The 19,825-nt window shown below is 56.4% G+C and overlaps 3 protein-coding genes across 6 annotated transcripts; 2 read left to right on the forward strand and 1 right to left on the reverse strand.

The window, feature by feature from the left end:
* The first annotated feature begins 405 nt into the window (after nucleotides 1-405).
* Nucleotides 406-7,795, forward strand: RGL2 (ral guanine nucleotide dissociation stimulator like 2). Its single transcript, XM_052648121.1, has 18 exons — nucleotides 406-515; nucleotides 714-913; nucleotides 2,172-2,255; nucleotides 2,513-2,691; nucleotides 2,822-2,872; nucleotides 2,962-3,259; nucleotides 3,530-3,781; nucleotides 3,864-3,967; nucleotides 4,060-4,144; nucleotides 4,222-4,290; nucleotides 4,456-4,530; nucleotides 5,097-5,129; nucleotides 5,249-5,370; nucleotides 5,465-5,560; nucleotides 5,643-5,754; nucleotides 5,861-6,151; nucleotides 6,642-6,756; nucleotides 6,886-7,795. The coding sequence occupies exons 2-18, from the start codon at nucleotides 755-757 to the stop codon at nucleotides 7,095-7,097; spliced, it is 2,337 nt and encodes a 778-aa protein (XP_052504081.1). The 5' UTR covers nucleotides 406-515; nucleotides 714-754; the 3' UTR covers nucleotides 7,098-7,795.
* Nucleotides 7,796-8,340: 545 nt separating this feature from the next.
* On the reverse strand, nucleotides 8,341-9,656 carry PFDN6 (prefoldin subunit 6). 4 transcript variants are annotated; one of them, XM_052648157.1, is made up of 5 exons: nucleotides 9,621-9,656; nucleotides 9,334-9,479; nucleotides 9,021-9,091; nucleotides 8,818-8,942; nucleotides 8,341-8,563 (listed from the first exon to the last, which is right to left on the reverse strand). In XM_052648157.1, exons 2-5 carry the CDS (start codon nucleotides 9,395-9,397, stop codon nucleotides 8,434-8,436), a joined length of 390 nt encoding a protein of 129 aa, XP_052504117.1. In that variant the 5' UTR covers nucleotides 9,398-9,479; nucleotides 9,621-9,656; the 3' UTR covers nucleotides 8,341-8,433. The 4 variants fall into 4 exon arrangements, with proteins under 4 accessions (XP_052504117.1, XP_052504116.1, XP_052504119.1 ...); XM_052648156.1 differs by having other exon boundaries at nucleotides 9,561-9,641; XM_052648159.1 differs by having other exon boundaries at nucleotides 9,334-9,412; nucleotides 9,621-9,639.
* A 334-nt stretch (nucleotides 9,657-9,990) lies between these two features.
* On the forward strand, nucleotides 9,991-19,658 carry WDR46 (WD repeat domain 46). The gene is made up of 15 exons (XM_052648133.1): nucleotides 9,991-10,125; nucleotides 10,225-10,419; nucleotides 10,529-10,609; nucleotides 10,744-10,856; nucleotides 10,981-11,068; nucleotides 11,209-11,270; nucleotides 11,508-11,612; nucleotides 11,719-11,869; nucleotides 11,989-12,124; nucleotides 12,442-12,541; nucleotides 18,141-18,454; nucleotides 18,599-18,693; nucleotides 18,837-18,932; nucleotides 19,059-19,172; nucleotides 19,278-19,658. Exons 1-15 carry the CDS (start codon nucleotides 10,057-10,059, stop codon nucleotides 19,374-19,376), a joined length of 1,818 nt encoding a protein of 605 aa, XP_052504093.1. The 5' UTR covers nucleotides 9,991-10,056; the 3' UTR covers nucleotides 19,377-19,658.
* The last annotated feature ends 167 nt before the right edge of the window (nucleotides 19,659-19,825 follow it).

A 19,825-nucleotide genomic window follows, 5' to 3' on the forward strand; every position in this document is an offset into this window, starting at 1 on the left:
TACACGCGTGGGTGGGGGCGGAGTGGAGGCCCCGCGGCCCGGAGAAACTGGGTCCGTCCCCCGTGACACGCTCCCTGCGGGAGTTTTAGCCTCGCGGTGTCGAGGAGCGGAATGTCAGATTCGGCTCTCGCCCTTCCCAGGGGGCTGGAAACGGGAATCCCTGTCCCCACTCAGCGCAGGGCAACGTGGGCTCCAGGATCCCCGAGCACAGTCGGGCTGGAGACCCGGGCTCCTGGGTCCCGGCCCCCAAGCGTCCGGCGCTCCTCTAAGTCCGCGGCCCTGGCTCCTGTCCTCACTTCCTTCCCTTTTTGGCTCCTGCTCTCGGGGCGGGCGGACGTCGGGGGGGAGCGGAAAGGGCGGGAGGGCCCGGGAGTCTGGCGGGGCGGGGGGGGGGGGGGCGTACAAGGGGGTGCGGAAAAGCCGGGGACGGGCTCGGTCCGGGGACGTGATCGGGGGCCGGAGGCCGACGGGAACGGCAACTCGGGAGCCGCGCTGCCCCCACCCGTCCTGAGCAGGTCAGAGCCAGAGCCCCCTGTAACCCCGCCCGAGCCCGTGCTCCTGACCCCCGTCCACAACAACGCCAGGCCCCGTGTGCCCCTGCAGCGTTGCCCCCCACCCTGCCTCCCCGCGGGGCTCCCCGGAGACTACCTGGAGTCCGCCTTCTGGGGCCCCGCGCCCCCCTGACCTCCCTCCCCGCTCCTGTCTCTCCTCAGGCGCCCCCATGGCCCGACCCCGCTGACTCCTTCAGCCGGCCATGCTCCCGCGGCCCCTGCGGCTGCTGTGGGACACGAGCCCCCCCGGGGGAGTCGTGCTGAGCAGCTTCCGGAGTCGAGACCCCGAAGAGGGTGGGGGCCCCGGTGGCCGGGGCGGGGGCGGGGGGCAGGAGGAGGAGGAGGACGACGACGACGACGAGGTGAGGCGCGGGCGGCGTGTGTCCCGGAGACTCTCCCCGCTGCGAGTCTGTGTCCCTGCATGTCTTCCTGCCTCAGCCCCTGCCGCGCCCCTCGCCGGAGTCGGCCCGTGTCCCCCAGCGGGGAGCCCCGGCGTTTCCGAGGTTCTGTGCGGCACAGACACTCAGGAGCCTGCCCCGTTCCCGCCCGGCGCGTGAGGCTGGCTGGCCTGCGGGTCCCTAGCCCTCTCCGCCCGTGCCCGAGTGGCCCGTCCCTCCGGGCGTGGAGTCTAGGTCCCTGTCTCCCTCCGGGTGTCTGTCTGGCAGGGAGGGGTTTGTTTCCACAGTAACCCGCTCCTCAGACTCCGGGATTGGGGAGCGAACCCTTCTATTTCGTGACCCCTCCCCGCCCCGCCGCCTGGGGCTGGGCGGAGGTGGGGAGCCGAGGCTCTCGGACCGTCGAGGGCCGTCCCAGGCCGAGTGACTGGTGGTCACCTGCTTCTCTTCGGGGCTAATGGCGGTGGCAGGAGTAGGATTCGGGCCTCAAGAGGGGCCGAAAGTTGGATTTGGGGCCCCGAGATTTTGGACGCTCTTGTCCAGAGTCTGAGTGAGGACTGACTGGGTGACTAGCAGGGCTGGTTTTTCGGGATCGGTTGGGGGAGCGGCCGGGGTCACATGACTGTGAGTCTAAGCCACCCCCTGCTCCAACACACACACACCATCCCCACTTCCCCTTCTCCTTCCTGTATTGGGATCGGCGCCGCCGCCCTGAGGGGGGTCTCCAGAGCTGAGGAGGGACCCGGGGAAAGGGGGCTAAGGCGACTTACTCTTTGGGCTTGGCTAATTCCTGCGGGGGAGGGCGGAGCATGAGGTTGTGCCCGTGACTGAGGTTTCAGCTTCTCAAGGTCTCTGCCTCAGGCTTTCTGCCTCTCTTTCTTCCCCCTCCTCCTACCTTTGCACCTTGATTCTTGGCTGTTCAAGGGTTCAGCTCTGGGGGGGAGGGGCTGCAGCGGTCCCCAAGCTCAGGGTTCCTGCATTCCATCCAACTCCCCACTGCAACCCCTTAGACTCCACCGGGCCCTGAGGCGGCTTGGGGGGGGCTGTCTGGGCCCCAGTGGGGAAGACCTGGGGTCACCAGCCCCCCCCACCCCTCGTACTCATTGGTACTGTCCCCCTCCGCAACAGGTGAGGGGCACAGAGGGAGGAGCAGGACCTAGGGGTGAGGCTTGGGCAGTGGGGTGGGGTGTGGAACCATCTGACCTCCCCTTCCTTGCTCCTCCAGGCCCCTGTGTCTGTCTGGGAGGAGGAGGAGGATGGTGCTACCTTTACAGTCACAAGTCGCCAGTATCAGCCTCTTGATCCCTTGGTGAGATTATAACTTGGACGTCTCACCTCTGACCTACCACCTCCCAGTTCCCCTGCCTCCTGCTGACTTTCTGGCCAGAATACTAGGTTGGAAGTTTGGAGACTGGACTCAGCTGTGTGACTTAGTTTGAGTCATTTGCCCTCTCTGAATCCTAATACAATGAGGCTGAATCATCTCCTAGGTCTTGGATTTCTCCCAGAGATCTAGTGGGGGAGAGTTGAAAAAAGGGTCAGTGGCTGGCGCTCTGTCTCCCCCAGGCCCCAAGGCCTCCTCCGCGTTCCTCCCGGAAACTCCGAGCTGGCACCCTGGAGGCCCTGGTCAGACACCTGCTGGACACCCGTACATCAGGGGCTGACGTGACCTTCACAGCAGCCTTCCTGGCCACTCACCGGGCCTTCACCTCCACGCCTGCCCTGCTAGGGCTTATGGTTGACAGGTCAGGCTAATAAGGGACCAAGGGTCATTGACATGTCTTGACTTTCTAAAGCCAGAACATCCCACCCAAATAGTCAAAACCACTAGGGTTTTGGAAAACATGGACACATAGAATCTCTTCCGTTCCCCAGGCTGGAAGCTCTTGAATCTCATCCTGCTGATGAGCTAGAGAGGACAAAAGGGTAAGTGACCCCTGATTCTTGACTTCACAGTTTTCTCCGGCCAAGCAGCAGCCTGACATCTAATCCCCGGTGAATTCCCCTTCTCTCAGGGTAGCCATCTTTGTACTGTCAACCTGGCTGGCCTCTCACCCTGAGGATTTTGGCTCTGAGGTCAAGGGTCAGCTTGACCGGCTTGAGAGCTTCTTTCTTCGGACAGGGTATGCAGCAGGGGAGGGTATTGGGGGGGGCGGCGCTGACCTCATCCGCAACCTCCGGTCCCGGGTGGACCCCCAGACCCCCGAACTTCCTAAGCCCCTGGCCCTCCCCGGCGATCCCCCTGCTGACCCCACGGATGTCCTGGTGTACCTCGCTGACCACTTGGCCGAACAGCTGACCCTGCTAGATGCGGTGAGACCCTGACCTCTGACCCCATGACCCCTGCCCCCCTACTAACCTGTCCCTAACTCCACATCCTTACCTGGCTTCCAGTCCTTCCTGGTCCAGCTCCCAGCCTCCTCTGTCCACCCAGTTTTGACCTTTCCCCGTTTCCCCTTGATTGTTGCCCTTCAAACCCCATGCCCCTCTGGTTCCTTGGCCACCTGAGATCCTCACACCCCTGACACTGGAAGGCTGACCTCACTTGACCGTGAACTTTAACCTCTTACCTCTGCCCTGCAGGAGCTGTTTCTCAATCTGGTCCCCTCTCAGTGCCTGGGGGGCCTGTGGGGTCACAGAGACCGGCCAGGATACTCTCACCTCTGCCCATCTGTCCGGGCGACCGTCACACAGTTCAACAAGGTGGCAGGGGCAGTGGTCAGCTCTGTCCTGGGGGCCACCTCAACCGGAGAGGGGCTTGGAGAGGTGACCGTACGGCCGCTTCGTCCTCCCCAGAGGGCCCGGCTCTTGGAGAAGTGGATCCGCGTGGCAGAGGTAAGAGAGAGGCTTGGCCCTGTTGGGGATCAAAGTGTGGAAAGAGGTCCTAAAGCTGTGATCTCTGTCTGTGACCCCACAGGAGTGCCGTCTGCTCCGAAATTTCTCTTCAGTGTATGCTGTGGTATCAGCCCTTCAATCCAGCCCCATCCATAGGCTTCGGGCAGCCTGGGGGGAAGCAACCAGGTGGGGAGGACGGGGCCCTGGAGGGGAGTCAGGGCTGGGAGGGGCGACCTGAGCTAGGCCCCTCCTCAAGGCCGCTGCCCCCCACCCCCCAGGGACAGTCTCAGAGTCTTCTCCAGCCTCTGCCAGATTTTCTCTGAGGAGGATAACTATTCCCAGAGCCGGGAACTCCTCCTGCAGGTGAGGCCCCATTCCCTGGCATTCCCACCATCTCCGCCCCCCCAACCCCCCATTTCACCTTGTTCTGTCACTGTCAGGAGGTGAAGCTGCAGCCCTCTCTGGAGCCAAATTCCAAGAAGTCCCCGAGGTCTGCCTCCCGGGGCGGGGTGAGTGACCACTGTGGGTGGAAACGCTAGGGTTGGGAAGGGGGGCGCAGCAGGGGGAGGAGAATTAAACTTGTTCTGGGGCAACGGGTTAGGAAAGTGCAGAGGGAGGGGAGCCCTGGGGTCAGTGGCAGGGGTGATTGACTCTCTGATTCTCACACACCTCAGGGTGTGGTCCCATACCTTGGCACCTTCTTAAAAGACCTCGTAATGCTGGACGCAGCCTCTAAGGATGAGCTGGAGGTCAGTAGTGTGTGTGTGTGTGTGTGTGTGTGTGTGTGTGTGTGTGTGCGTGCGCAATATGGTGATGGAATGAAGAGACCTCAGGGTCAGACAGGCCACCTCTTTCCAGAGGGGGCTGCAAGGCAGAAGCAGTAAGGGCCAGGATTCTATTGTTTTGGCAAATCTGCTTAACCGTGTGCCTCAGTGATCTGTAAGTGGGAAACTAGTGACAGTATCTACATCAACCCTTTATTATGAGGGTTAAATGAATTACTGTTTAGCGAGTGCTCAAAGCATGCCTGAGGTGTAAGCATGTGTACACAAAGTTTGATAAGTAAACCAAAGCTGGGATCTTGGGCAAGTTCCTTTTCTGATCTCTAGTTTTCTTCTCTGTAAATTGGCCACAATTTCTACCTGTGATGTTCAATATAAAGGGTAAGGTAGCGGGCTGAGGGCGTGATGGATAAGAGGGGGAGGAGCGGGGGGCCAGAGGAGTTACAGAGGCCAGTGACGCCTATGTGTGGGGAGAGGGGATATGCTCTCTGTGGCAGGGTCGGGACCCTCACCCCACCCTCTTCCCCTTGCAGAATGGATACATCAATTTTGACAAGCGGAGGAAGGTGAGGAGAGCGCTTGGCAGGATGCCAGCCATCTCTAGCCCTGTCCCAGGAAGGGGAGAGGAGGGCAAAGTCAGGGCTCCCTGGATTGGGCCTCCTGCAGTCTGTGGGCTCCTTCCTAGGAGTTTGCTGTCCTTTCTGAGCTGCGGCGTCTCCAGAACGAATGTCGTGGCTATGACCTCCGACCTGACCCCGATATCCAGCGGTGGCTACAGGGGCTCCGGCCACTGACAGAGGCGCAGAGGTGACTGGCTGGGTGCGGTTGGGACTCCAGGGCACAGGCTGAATGTGGGGGTCAGTGTGTCACGTCCTGACTTCTGCCCATTGCCCCTCCCCAGCCATCGCGTGTCCTGTGAGGTGGAGACGCCTGGGAGCAGTGACCCACCTGCCCCGCGGGTGCTTCGGCCAACACTGGTCATCTCGCAGTGGACAGAGTGAGGGAGTCAGTGGTTGGAGGGCAGTCTCTTGGGGACTTGTCCTCCTTCTTCTGACCCTCCCAATCTCCTGCCACTCCAGGGTGCTGGGTTCTGTTGGGGGTCCCACCCCCCTCGTCTCCTGGGACCGGCCCAGTGTGGGGGCAGAGGAGGTGCCTGGAACCCCCGCCCCCCTGCTGACCCGGCTGGCCCAGGTGAGCTCTGCTCCTGGCCTCGGATCTCTACCCAGACCCCGACTTTGTGAGTCTTTATCCCTTGGCTTTCCTGCCTTCATGCCAGTTCCGTGTTGTTGGTCCCCAGCACGTGAAGTGGCCGTCTGTCTCATCTCTGGACTCCGCCCTGGAGAGCACCCCAGCCCTGCAGAGTCCAGCTGACCCCAGCCACCTCTCTCCCCCAGCTTCCTCCCCGCGGCCTTCTCGAGGTCACCGCCGCTCAGCCTCCTGTGGGTCCCCACTCAGTGGGGGTGCAGAAGGGGCCTCCAGGGGCCCTGGATGTGGGGGAGGGGCGCCTGGGCCAGGGGCCTCTGATTGCCGAATCATCCGAGTCCAGATGGAGCTGGGGGAAGACGGCAGTGTCTATAAGAGCATCTTGGTGAGAGCTGTGGGTTGGGAGGTGGGGATGGAGATGATGTCTTAGGTGTCAACAGCCAAATGGGAGGAGGATTTTAGTTTTAATTGACCTTTGGTTTTAGCAGCCATGTTTTATTTTCAAAGTTACTTTGTATTAGCTGCTGCGCTTTGAACTTTGGGTGTCCTCTGAGATTTTTAGAACCAACAGTGGTTTCCCCAGAGGGAACAGCCCGGCAACCATGTGGGCTGGCCCATGGGGTACAGGGAGCCACCATGTTGGGTTTCCCTGATAACTCAAAAGTTTGGACAAGGGCAGCCTTCTCTGTGGAGAAGGACATGGCAACCACTCCAGTATTCTTGCCTGGAGAATCCCATGGACAGAGTCAGACACGACTTGGCACCTAAGCAGCAGCAGCAGCCTTCTCTGGGTGGGATCAGTGGCTAGTGTTGGAAGGATGCCAGGCCAAGGTCACCATTACGTTAATTGCTCTTTTGGTCTGCTGTCCTGCCAGGTGACAAGTCAGGACAAGGCTCCAAGTGTCATCAGTCGTGTCCTTAAGAAAAACAATCGTGATTCTGCAGTAGCTTCGGAGTACGAGCTTGTGCAGCTGCTCCCAGGGGAGCGAGGTCAGGGGCCAGGAGGGAAGGCAGACTCGGGATGAGTGGTGCCTGAGTGGTGCCCGCCGGTGGGAATGCTGCCACACTGGGGGGTTGTGCGGGAATGACTGTGCTTGACACCTTTCTCTGAACCTTCAGAGCTGACCATCCCCACCTCGGCCAACGTCTTCTACGCTATGGATGGAGCCTCACATGATTTCCTCCTGCGGCGGCGGCGGCGGCCCTCCAGCACTACAGTGGGCCTCGCCAGTGGCCCTTCTGCCTCGGGAACTCCCCCAAGCGAGGGAGGAGGGGGTTCCTTTCCCAGGATCAAGGCCACAGGGAGGAAGATTGCCCGGGCACTGTTCTGAGGAGGAAGCCTTGTTGGCTCATAGAACTCATGGTGGCCATTCCTAATGTGGGGAGCCATCCTGAATGGTGGCCGTTGCCGCATGGGGAAGATATCCAGAAGGGTGGCCAACCACCCTGGGGCAGGGAAGCACCACTGGTTTACCAGACAGCCAAGACTCAGCCCTGTGACATTGGTAATCTTGGTGCCTAAGCTGGATACCTGCCATGGAAGCAGCACACAGCTAGTGCTGGGGAAGAGATCTGGTTTTGATCCCTGGCCACATCCTAGCATGCCAAGGGCCAAGGAAAGGCCTGGAGGAGGGGGAGAGGAAAAGCCTAGAGGCTCTGAGTCCCGGGGGAAGGGAATGGCAAGAAAGTTTCTCGCAGGAGCCTCCTCTTCCTACTCTGGAGGTTCCTGTCACTGTGACAACACTAATGACCCAGACACTACCTGAGCTCTACTCCTGCCCTCAGGCTGCGGACTAGCTGCCGGGGGCGGGGAGCTGGCTGAAGGCGGACCCTGTGGGAAAGGGGGGCCAACCGCATCTATCCGAGAAAGCTGGATGCAAGGGCTTGGTGGGAACAGTTTCCTCAGAATGGTTTATGCCTCCCCAGCAACCTCCCCACCCCTGGTCCCTTTATTGGCTCTTACGTTTTTCTCCTCAGTTGTTACACACCCACGTCAAGTACCCAATTAAAGCGATCAGTATGAAAAACACCCTTGGCTCTGAATTCCTAAGACAATGTTAGGACAAAGAAATGGAAGAACCACTTCGTGGACAATGTACAAACTTGGAGGTCTTAGAATATCACAATGCATTATGTGCTGGGATATGAAATCAATTTAAGCTACATTTAAACAAAGTCTAGGAAGAAAAGAGACTAAAAAGAACTAAGATGCCAGGGCTATTTTGAGGATGACAAGAAATCATAGCAAAAGAGGATTACCATGTTCCATTCTGGGGTTGCAGGTTAGAGAATTGTGAGTTTTTCAATGAAACAACTTTCCCCCAAATTGTTTCACTGTCAATGCCCTTTTCTTGGTTGCTTCCAATCAAGAGAAGAGAGAGTTAAGGCTTGCATATACAGGCAAGGATTAGGTTTGAGACATTTCAGAGTTTAGTCTCAAGAAAGAAGGGTTACTCTGCCACACACAAATTCCAGTGCACAAATCTGGATCTGAGAGAGTAATGCAGGTGATACAGGGGTGAGGGGGAAGGGACCAGAGGAAAGGATGGAGACAATTACAACAGAAGCGGCTGGTCAGAACACGCCAGGTATTTTCACATTTTATTAGCTACAGTATAGACCCTAGAGCTGCCGCATTCCTCCCCTCCCCCACCCCCCAGGACAGGGTCAGGCTTTCCCAGGAGCCCCTGCCTTTGCCGCCTGCGCCCGCTGAAACTCCTGCTGCAGCTGAGCCAGGGTCTCCCTCTGTTGTTCTGACTGCTGCTCTAGGTCTCGGAGCTGGGATTCATACCGCTTACTGAGGAAGGGCAAAAAAGCAAATGAGAAATTAGCGAGACTTAACTCTTGAGGGTGCTGAAGACAAGGAGATTGGTCAGAAACTTGAGCTCTAAGGGGAGTATGAAGAAAAGGGAAGGAGTTGAAGGACACAGGAAGGAGTTGAAGAACCTGTTCAAATGGGGGCTGCTCTGGAGAATGACTCTACAAAGGTTTCTCAGCACCTTTATTCCCAACGGATCAGGTACATCACAGTGGGGTGGAAGGAAGACTCACATCTCAGCTGTGATGTAGTCCAGCCTTTTCCCCACTGTGGCCCGAGCTTCCCCCAGCTCCTGTTTGACCAACACGGGCCCCAGAAGTTTAAACACCACGTTGGACCCATCCAGCAGGGCCAGTTCCTGGTGGAGGAGTGGGAAAAACATCAGAATCACTTCCAGGACAGGTCCCCCCTCGCCCCACAAATCTCAGTCTCTCACCTCCTTCACGATATTATTTTCTGTTAGCTGTGCCTCTAGTTTCTGCCTCCCTGACATGGATTTACTCAAGTCTGGCGGATGAAAAGGTTTGTTTAGAGACATCTCATGTGCCACCCGACCACCACAGTCCTGGTAAGAAGGCGGAGCTGAGGAAGCAGGCAAGGATGGGCAGGCGGGACAGGGAATGGGAAGACTACAGAGAAGGGGAAGGAGCCGCAGGCTGGGGCCAGGGGTGGGACAGAATACATTATTCGGGTGTAGACTTGGGTTGTGAGCGAATTGCCGCGAGGTCACCCCTACCCTGCTCCCTTACCCTTCTGCAGCTGTTGATATTTCTCCACTTCCCCCTGCAGCTTCTTCTGGATTAGTTCAGCCATGGCGGGGACGAAAGCCTGCGGGCAGCGGGAGAGGGGCGCTGGGTCTCACGCTCTGGAAGGTACCCGGGCTCCCCTTTCTGGCCTGCGGAGGTGACAGCCCTCTTGAGAGGCAGCCCCTCGGGGCACCCACTGCAGTCTCTCCTGGTCCGGGATATCGACTCACCCCCAGCCTCAGGGAGTGGCAGAACCCCGAACTCGTCACCCGAACCGCTCCCCGACTCACGCTCTCACTTCAGTATTGGTGAACCCGGAAGTAAATAGAGAATGCTGGGGAAAGACGGCACCGGAAGCTGTGAACCGGAGCACGCCGGGAAATGTAGTTCTAACATGGTCAATGTGTGGCGTTCTGCTAAAAAGACCAGACGCGGAAGGATTTAAGGCAAGATGGAGAAACCGAGATGGGAAAAGAAACTGCAGGGTTGCTTGGGTCTTGGCGTCGGACTGCCCGTCTTTCATCACTTGGGCATAAGTTGCCGCACTGGGGGCCTTGGTCCCGCCCCTCAGTGGAGAGCGCGCCCTCATTAAAGATGGCGCCTAGGAGGCTTCAGACCTGGAACGGCGTTGACTGGATGAGTCTCGGAGGACTTCCGGGAGTTTTCCATCAGACTGTGGGACTGTAGAGAGGAGTTTGCACGTGGATCGTGGTTCGAGTGGGCTAGATGGAGACAGTCCCCAAGCCGGGCAGTAATGTTCCACCCAAGAAGGACAGACTGCAAGCCAAGAAGAAGGTAGGGATCTCCTTGGAGTGGAAGGGAAGTTTTTATTGGCGGGGTTCGAGGGGCGGGGCGAAGAGCCGCGGAATACGAGGGATCCTGCTCTGCTGGTAGAAACCGCGGCGATACTGGGAGCAAGAGACCACTGGGACTGCGGCCGGAGCTTCTCCAGGTCCCCCTCATAAACGGAAGAGGAGTCGAGAGCTCCGCCCCCAGAAGCCAAAGAGAAATGACACCTCAAAGAAGTTTCGGATCTCCAAGAAGCCCCGAGAACTGAAGAGTCCGGGGCCTCAGCGGACCTTTTCTGGGGTGAGCCTGGGACCTCCCGGGGTGCCGAGGCAAGTCGCCTTGTGCTTTCAGGGTCGGGGGGTTGGGGTCAGCTCGAGCCTGTTTCTTAATTGCCTCCTCCCTGCCGCAGGCCCAGGACCCATTTGCAGGCCCCGCCCCTGTCAGTGTGGAGGTGGTTCGGAAGTACTGTCGCATTGACAAATCCAAGGAGGTGAGGGCTAGTCGGAGAGTGGGGAGCGGTTGCAGGAGGGAGTGTCTGGGTGAGCTGAATGGAGGCAGGGCTCTCCTGTGACCCCCACACCCCTTGGTCCTTCTCTCACTCCATCCGCACCACCGCTGTTTTAGCTACCACATGCGAAGACCAAGACACGGAGCCGACTTGCGGTGGCTGAAGCACGAGAAGAGGAAACAAGTGTCAGAGCTGCTCGATCTGAGCTTCTGCTTGCTGAAGAACCCGGGTGAGTGGACCCTGATGTGGACCTCCCCAATCCCTGCTTTATGGGGCTCTAATTTCTGATTGTGATGCTGGGACACCCACTTCTTATTAGGAAGCTTTAATGCAACTATCACGCTCACTTGCAGGTTTCTGGAAGGAGAGGATGGGGAGGACACGGCAAAGATTCGCCAGGCTGACATCGTGGAGGCTGTGGACATTGCAAGTGCAGCCAAAGTGAGCCTGAGAATGGAAAAGGGGCCAATGGGTTGACTGATGGTGCAGAGTAAGACGGGAGTGGGGACTAGAAGAGAAAATTCCTGAAAGGAACCAACTCTCTTTTTTCTTTTCTTTTTTTTCACTATCCCTTTTTCCAGCATTTTGACTTGAACTTGAGGCAGTTTGGACCCTACAGGCTAAATTACTCTAGAACTGGGAGGTAAGGTTGAATTCCAGTGACTTTAGCCTAGCCCATCTCAGCCATAGCAGTGTATATATGGGTTGTTGACGTGGGGAGGGTCTTGTTATTTGCTTGTATGTGTGCTAAGCGTGTATGGTAACATCTCTCCTCTCACCTGGAGAGGAGGAGCTGGCGTGGGACAGACCCTTGAGTCCGGGCACCCGCCCTACACACACACCTTGTACTGACACCCTGCCTGTCCTCCACCTTCAACAGACATCTGGCTTTTGGAGGACGCCGGGGTCATGTGGCCGCCCTTGACTGGGTAACAAAGAAGCTCATGTGTGAGATCAACGTCATGGAGGCAGTGCGGGACGTCCGGTCAGTGGCCTTGGTCAGCGGCCAGGGGGGATGAGACAGCCCGTCACTGATCGACTGACAGCCGGTGGCTCCCTTTCACGTTGCTCCGCTCCTCCGCCCCTCTCAGGTTTCTGCACTCTGAGGCACTGCTTGCTGTCGCCCAGAACCGCTGGCTTCACATTTACGACAACCAGGGCATCGAGCTCCATTGCGTCCGCCGCTGTGACCGGGTCACCCGACTTGAGTTCCTGCCTTTCCACTTCCTCCTGGCCACAGCTGTGAGTGACTGCAGAGTGCAGGGCCCGGATGGCAGCCCTGAGAAGACTGACCCTCCCCTGGGGCCCCAGAAGGGGAAGGACAGAGGGCAATCCGGGCTCCTTCCCTCTCTCTCTCACAGTCAGAGACAGGGTTTCTGACCTACCTGGACGTGTCAGTGGGAAAGATCGTGGCAGCTCTGAATGCGCGGGCTGGACGGCTCAGCGTCATGACTCAGAACCCTTACAACGCCGTCATCCATCTCGGACACAGTAACGGTTGGTGCCTGGCAGAACTTTAACCCTCACCATCCTGTCTTGCTTTTTTTTTTTTGGCCATGCCACATGGCTTGTACAGTCTTGGTTCCCTGACCGGGGATTGAACTTTGGCCCATAGCAGTGAAAGCTGAGTCCCACCCCCTGGACCAGCAGGGAATGCCCCAGCTTTTCATCTATATTTGTACTTAACGAGTCCCTTCGGGTTGCCCCTCTGCTCCCCTCTTTGGTTACCTCTTGGCCCTGAGTCCCCCTCTTTCGCAGGTTTAATCGCCTCAGCGCCCTAATAGTAACTTCTGCTCTTCTCCTCTGATGCACAGGGACTGTGTCTTTATGGAGCCCAGCCATGAAGGAGCCACTGGTAAAGATTCTCTGTCACCGAGGTGGAGTCCGGGCTGTGGCAGTAGATTCTACAGGAATGTAAGTCAGTTGTTTGGGCCTGAGGTGCTAGGGGTTGGGGCGGGGGCGGGGGGGGGGGGGGTGGCCGGTGTCTCAGTCTGAGAGTCCTCGAAGGCAGTGTGCCTTTGGGAGCACAGAGTCTGCACCCAAGCTGCTTGGGCTTAAATCCTGGTGTTACCCCCTGACCAACCATGTTGGCAGGCATGTTAGGTGACCTCCGTGTACATGGTCTTCACCCTGAGACTGGGGATATGAGTATCTTGCTCAAGGGCCAGAAGATTTTAAGGAGCCTGATAGTAAATATTTTAGGCTTTGTTGGTAACGGAGCACAACTGAGTGTTTTATGTAGGTTCTTAAATAACAAGAGGAGAAACAATGGATGGCAAGTCACTAATGAAATGAGAAAGCAACTGAATGCAGTATTTGTGTGACAGAGGTCTACTCTTGGAAAGAACTGGATTCCTGTTTCTGTTTGTTTTTCTGCCATGCCATGTGGCATGCAGGATCTTCAGTTTTCCAACCAGGGATGGAACCCGCCCCCCCTTGCATTGGAATTGTAGAGTCCTCACCCCTGTACTGCCAGGGAAATCCATGAATTCCTGCTTCTGAGCGTATAGCACTTTTAGCTTAGTTGAGGTTCAAAGTTAGTGTTCCAAATCATCCAACTCAGCTGCAAATGTTTATCTACAGCTGCCAATTTGTGAAGAGGTTTTGGGTATTTTGGGCTTCCCTGGTGGCTCTGACGGTAAAGAATCTGCCTGCAATGCAGGAGACCCGGGTTTGATCCCTTGAACAGAATGGTTACCCACTCTAGTATTCTCGCCTGGCCGATTCCATGGACAGAGGAGCCCAATGCGCTGCAGTCCATGAGGTCACAAAGAATCAGACACGACTGAGTGACTAACACTTTCACTTTTGAGTATTTTATCTTTGGAAACATCTTTTCACACAGATGATAAGACGGATGGTGCTTGAAATGCTCTGAAGTGATGTCTGTCACTGAGATTATAGTGTGCTTGGCAGCAGTGTGAAGAGATAAGATGTAGTGTCTGCTTGACCACAATACTGTGCTACCTTAGCACAAAAAGCAGCCACAGAATAAGTAACCAAATGAGTGTAGCTGTGTCCCAGTTCAGTTGCTCAGTCGTGTCTGACTCTTTGCGACCCCATGGACTGCAGCACGCCAGTCCTCCCTGTCCATCACCAACTCCCGGAGTTCACTCAGACTCGTGTCCATTGAGTCGGTGATGCCATTCAGCCATCTCATCCTCTGTCGTCCCCTTCTCCTCCCGCCTTCAATCTTTCTCAGCATCAGGGTCTTTTCCAGTGAGTCACTTCTTTGCAGCAGGTGGCCAAAGTATTGACGTTTCAGCTTCAGCATCAGTCCTTCCAATGAATACTCAGGACTGATTTCCTTTAGGATGGACTGGTTTGATTTCTTTGCAGTCCAAGGGACTCTCAAGGGTCTTCTCCAACACCAGAGTTCAAAAGCATCAATTCTTCAGCAGTCAGCTTTCTTTATAGTCCAACTCTCACATCCATACATGACCACTAGAAAAACCATAGCCTTGACTAGACCGACCTTTGTTGGCAAAGTAACGTCTCATATGCTGTCTAGGTTGGTCATAACTTTTCTTCCAAGGAGCAAGTGTCTTCTAATTTCATGGCTGCAATCACCACCTGCAGTGATTTTGGAGCCCAGAAAAGTAGTCTCTCACTGTTTCCACTGTTTCCCCATCTATTTGCCATGAAGTGATGGGACCAGATGCCATGATCTTAGTTTTCTGAATGTTGAGCTTTAAGCCAACTTTTTCACTCTCATCAAGAGGCTCTTTAGTTCTTCTTTGCTTTCTGCCATAAGGGTGGTGATAGCTACATATCTGAGCTTATTGATATTTCTTCTGCAACCTTGATTCCAGCTTGTGCTTCATCCAGCCCAGCGTTTCTCATGATGTACTCTGCATATAAGTTAAATAAGCAGGGTGACAATATACAGCCTTGACGTACTCCTTTTCCTATTTGGAACCAGTCTGTTGTTCCATGTCCAGTTCTAACTGTTGCTTCCTGACCTGCATACAGATTTCTCAAGAGGCAGGTCAGGTGGTCTGGTATTCCCATCTCTTTAAGAATTTTCCACAGTTTGTTGTGATCCACACAGTCAAAGGCTTTGGCATAGTCAATAAAGCAGAAGGAGATGTTTTTCTGGAACTCTCTATTGTTGTGTCCCAGTATGACTTTATTTATGAATACTGACACTGGAGTTTTCAAATAATTTTCACGTCTTGAAATATATTTCTTCTGATTTTTTTCCCAACCACTTAAAAATGTGAAAGCCATCCTTGTAGGCTCTACAGAAAGTGGTGGGCTGGTTTTGTTGACTCATGGGCCGTAGTTTGCCAAGCTTGGCCTTCCGTTAGGAAACTGTTGTAGATGTGAACACCAGTCAAGGTCTTCAGAGGCGCACATGATGCCTGGTAGGTGGGGAGCGCTGTTTCATCATCGTCGTCAAAGACGACTGTTCTCTTTAGGTCTGGCTGGTGCTGTGGGGGCTTTGGGGTGGCCGGTCCGCTTTGAATTTCCACCCTTCCTGAGAGACTATTTGCATTTCCACAGCTGTTTTGTCTGGTTTGTATTGTATGTATGTCTGGATCTGGCAGACTTTCCCACAAGTTCCCACGTGTTTTTCTCAAATTCTTTCATCCATCAGGCATTCATTGGGTGCCAGCTGTAGGCTGGGTTCTGGGGTAAGGTTCTGGGGGTATAAGGATGAATCTGCCCTGGTGGGACATTCCAGTTACACTTTATTTACAAACACAGCTGAGGAGTTGGCGGGCCGGGCGAAACACTCAGGTTCTACTCAGTCGTCTCCCATCACCCCACCTTTACCGTGTCCATCGCTGGATGCTTCACCCCTGCCCACAGCTCCTCCCTGCCTGCTCCCTTTCTGCCATATTGCCCTCACCCAGAACACGACTTCTTGGACGCTAGCTGTCCCCGTAGCTTCATGTTCTTCAGCCATCGGTCATGGCAGACGCAGAATCCCTGTTGGCTGAGTGCTCCTCGGGAGCCCAGGCCCTGCTGGTGGCTTTGGCTGCATTGCCCCATTACTGCTCACGACCTGTGAAGTCCTGGCTGCTTTTCCCCTCCAGGGTCTGCTGCTTGCCATCTCACAGTTCCAGCCTCTGGTTCTTCCTTCTTTTAGTGTGTCCTGTCAGAATACTTTTTCCCATATGGCTTGCTTCCTCGTATACCACCGTTCAGGAAATCAGGACGCGGAAGCCCAGTGGCTGTCAGCTAAGGAAAGCCCGCTGACTGCTCAGGCCCCCGGGACCCCCTGCTTGTGTCTTTGTGGATCAGTGGTTTGGTTCTGCCCCTTTACTCCAGGTCTGTGCCAGTCTGGCTCTAGGAGAGTGGGGGGCCTCTTCCAGGGCCTTCTGCCTTCTGCGGGCCCCTGGCCCCGAGCTGGACTTGGCCTTCCCTGGGCTGCCTGGGTCAGCTGCTTCTGCTCAAGGCTCCGTCAGTTGTTCACAGAGGTTTGGCCAAAAGCCCAATGCCAAACAGCTCTGGTCCTTGACTTTGGGCCCACCCGTGTAGCTCTGGTCCTCCTCAGGGCTGCCTCGGACCAGCCACGGGCTCCAGAGATGCCACGGGCTGTCGTCCTCAGCAGGCTTCCTGGAAGCTTGCATTAGGATTGGACTGGACCCTCCAGAGTTGATCTGTTTCTTGCAAGTTCAGTAGGATGGTGGCATGGCCTGGATGCCCATCTGGCTACCGGGTGGGTGTCTGCACAGAGGCTCCCAGAGGTGGATGTGGGGGGCAGGAGCCATCGGGTACCCTTGAGTTGTTGGCCCAGTGAAGGCTGTGACCTGTGTCCCAGGAGCCCTCAGCAAGTCCTGGTTTGTGCTCATGACCTCTCCCTCGGGTGGAGCTGGGCCCTATCTGTCTTGTCAGGACAGGTATCCAACTGGGCCTTGTATCAGTCCCATCGCAGGCCAAGTCTCTGCTCAGAGGAGCGCCTTAGTGTTTTCTTCCTGGGCTCACAGTCAAGGTTAAAATATGAGTCTTCGGCTTCTGGCAAACAGACATGCCCTGACCTGGTTGGCCGCCCTTCAGCATCTCTGAGCAACGTGAACATCCATAGAAACTCCAGCCTCTGGAAGTAAATGTCTTATGCGGTACACACATCCTTAAGAGGATTTTTGACAATTCTTTTTTTTAAAATTGGGCTGTATCGGGTCTTAGCTGCATCACATAGGACCTTTCTAGTTGTACCGAGTAGGCTTGGTTGCTCCATGGTATGTGGGATCTTAGTTCCCAGACCAAGGATCGAATCTGTGTCCTCTGCATTACAAGGCAGGTTCTTAACCACTGGGCCACCAGGCATGTCCCTTTCTCAAGAGGATCTGGTCACCAGCCTTGCCCTTCCTCCTCCTAGCAAAAGGGGCCCTCTAGCGCATAACTTCCTTGCTTTCTAAGGTTTTCTCAGGTCCACGCAGTCTCCACCTTGTGGCCTGTCACTGCCAGAAAGCCACTTTGGGACTGTCGGTCTCCCATCTGACCTTCAGGAGCCTCTGCAGTTTGTCCCCTCCTGGCCATAGTCCACCAGCCAGGAAAACAAACTCATTTCCATCTTCCTGTCTCTACAGTCTGTTGTCCATTTATTTAAACCTGCTGTACATCTCTGTTTCTTGTGCTTTTTTAAAGTGAATTTCATTTAAACCTTTTGTTTTCGGCTCCCCTGGAGAAGGAAATGGCAACCCACTCCAGTATTCTTGCCTGGGAAATCCCATGGATGGAGGAGCCTGGTGGCCTGTAGGAGTGAGCAACTTCACTTTCACTTTCATTTAAACCTTTCTCAGTTTTCAGCTACAACCTTCAAATTGCTCCTTGTGCTTTCTATTTTTATTTATCCTCGCCCGTGCTGGGTCTTCACTGCTGCGTGGGCTCTTCTCTAGTTGCGGCGAGCAGGCTTCTCATTCGGTGGTTTCTCTTGCAGACCATGGGCTTCAGGGCACGAGGGTCTCAGTAATTGGGGCATGGGGGCTCAACTCCCAGGTTCTAGAGCACAGGCTCAGGAGTTGTGGCGCACAGGCCCAGCTGCTCCACGGTATGTGGGATCTTCCCAGATCAGTGGTTGAACGCTTGTCTCCTGCATCGGCAGGGAGATTCTCCAGCATTGAGCCACCAGGGAAGCCCTCTTGTGCTTTCCTCACTTGATCTTAGCCAAAAGGCCGAGAAGCAATCCTCTTGTGCTTTCTTGAGTATTACCTAGAATGGCTCAAGTCCCACAGAGCCCTCCCTGACCACTGCCGTCCCCCTTTCCCTCTGCTGACTGCTGGGCTGCCTGTCTGTGTGGTGCGAACTTACACCTGAGTGTAGACTGTCACATGCATCCTCCCTTGCATTCACATGTGGTGGAAAAGACAGTAAAGACACAGCTCTAACTTGAATTCTAGCTCCACCACTCACCCCAATCCTTTCTTTGAGCTTCAGTTTCCTCTCTGTAAAAGGGAAATGAAAAGAGGCGTGTAGTGGTAGTGGTCCCGTCCTTACCAGTCTTCTTCTCCCCCAGCAGACCTGATGCTTCATGCTGTGATTAACTTCCCCCTCTCACTCCCAGGCACATGGCCACCTCTGGCCTGGACCACCAGCTGAAGCTCTTTGACCTGCGAGGGACGTTCCAGCCTCTGAGCACTCGGACCCTGCCCCAGGGAGCGGGGCACCTGGCCTTCTCCCAGCGGGGACTGCTGGCGGCGGGAATGGGCGACGTGGTCAACATATGGGCAGGACAGGGCAAAGCCAGCTCTCCTTCCCTGGAGCAGCCCTACCTCACGCACCGGCTCTCGGGCCACGTGCACGGCCTTCAGTTCTGCCCCTATGAGGATGTGCTGGGGGTGGGGCACAGCGGGGGCATCACCAGCATGCTGGTCCCTGGTGAGCAGGCAGGGCTGGGCCTCCAAGTGGTGACCTCGCGATGGAGGCTCTTGTGGGCGGGACCCTGAGACAGTTGGGGGCACAGGGCCCCGTCAGGCTGGAGCAGGTTCCTGTTATAGTTCCACGTGCCCCCTCTCCCTCCAGGGGCTGCCGAACCCAACTTCGATGGCCTGGAGAGTAACCCATACAGGAGCCGGAAGCAGCGGCAGGAGTGGGAGGTGAAGGCGCTGCTAGAGAAGGTGAGGACGCGCCTGCGCCCCCGTGGGCTGGGGCGGGGGTGTTAGGAAGAGAGGGTTTCAGCAGCGCCTCTGCTTTCCGTCCCTCTTTGGTGTCACCTTCCTGTGGCTCCTTACCTGTCCCTGTTCTTTTGTGTCGCATCCAGGTGCCCGCCGAGCTCATCTGTCTAGATCCACGAGCCCTGGCAGAGGTCGATGTCATCTCTTTGGAGCAGGCAAAGAAGGAACGGGCAGAGAGGCTGGTACGGAGCGGGGTCCCGAGGGCCTGGGTGCCCCTCACCCGCGCATCCCGTCCCCACCGTGTCCTCAGCAGCACAGCTCCCTGCCTCAGAGGCTGCTGCAGCTTTCACTCCCCTCCCCTCCCTCAGGGCTACGATCCCGACGCCAGGGCTCCCTTCCAGCCAAAGCCGAAGCAGAAGGGCCGCAGCTCAACCGTGAGTCTGGTAAAGAGGAAGAGGAAGGTCATGGATCAGGAGCACAGGGTGAGCAGGCACCAGGGGCGGGCCGGGCGTCCCACGGGCAGCGCCCTCCTGCTGGGCCCGCTGGCCTCACCCGCCTGCTGCTTCTCACCTGTTCTCCCCACCCAGGACAAGGTCCGCCAGAGCCTGGAGCAGCAGCCGCAGAAGCAAGAGAAGGCCAAGCCCACAGGGGCCCGGCCGTCGGCCCTGGACAGATTTGTGCGCTGAGTCAGGCTCCTGGGCCCAGAAGAAACATTCTCTCCCCACGCCCACCTGTGGGGAATGACCCGTCCTTGGAATGAGGAGGGAGCAGGGAGCCCCCTTCCTCCTGGGTTGGACAGCTGGTTCCTGGGGTGGGGGGTGAAGGTGAAGTCGCTCAGTCATGTGCGACTCTTTGCAACCCTGTGGACTGTAGCCCACCAGGCTCCTCCGTCCATGGGATTCTCCAGGCAAGAATACTGGAGTGGGGTGGGGGGTGGTCGGTATTAAAAAGGAACGTGGACTTTTGGATACCATGTCTCGATCATCCCGTGAACCTGTCCCCTGCCCGCGTGCACCCTGGGGCTGCTCTCGGATGTGAGGGGCTATGTCTCCCCTCTGGCCACACCCGTCTTGACCGGCTCCCTAAGGCCTTCCTCCAGGGAGAGGTGTGCTCCAAGTCCCTGGAGATGGCCTTC

Source organism: Budorcas taxicolor, chromosome 11 (genome assembly GCF_023091745.1).
Source record: "Budorcas taxicolor isolate Tak-1 chromosome 11, Takin1.1, whole genome shotgun sequence".
NCBI classification, from domain to species: domain Eukaryota; kingdom Metazoa; phylum Chordata; class Mammalia; order Artiodactyla; family Bovidae; genus Budorcas; species Budorcas taxicolor.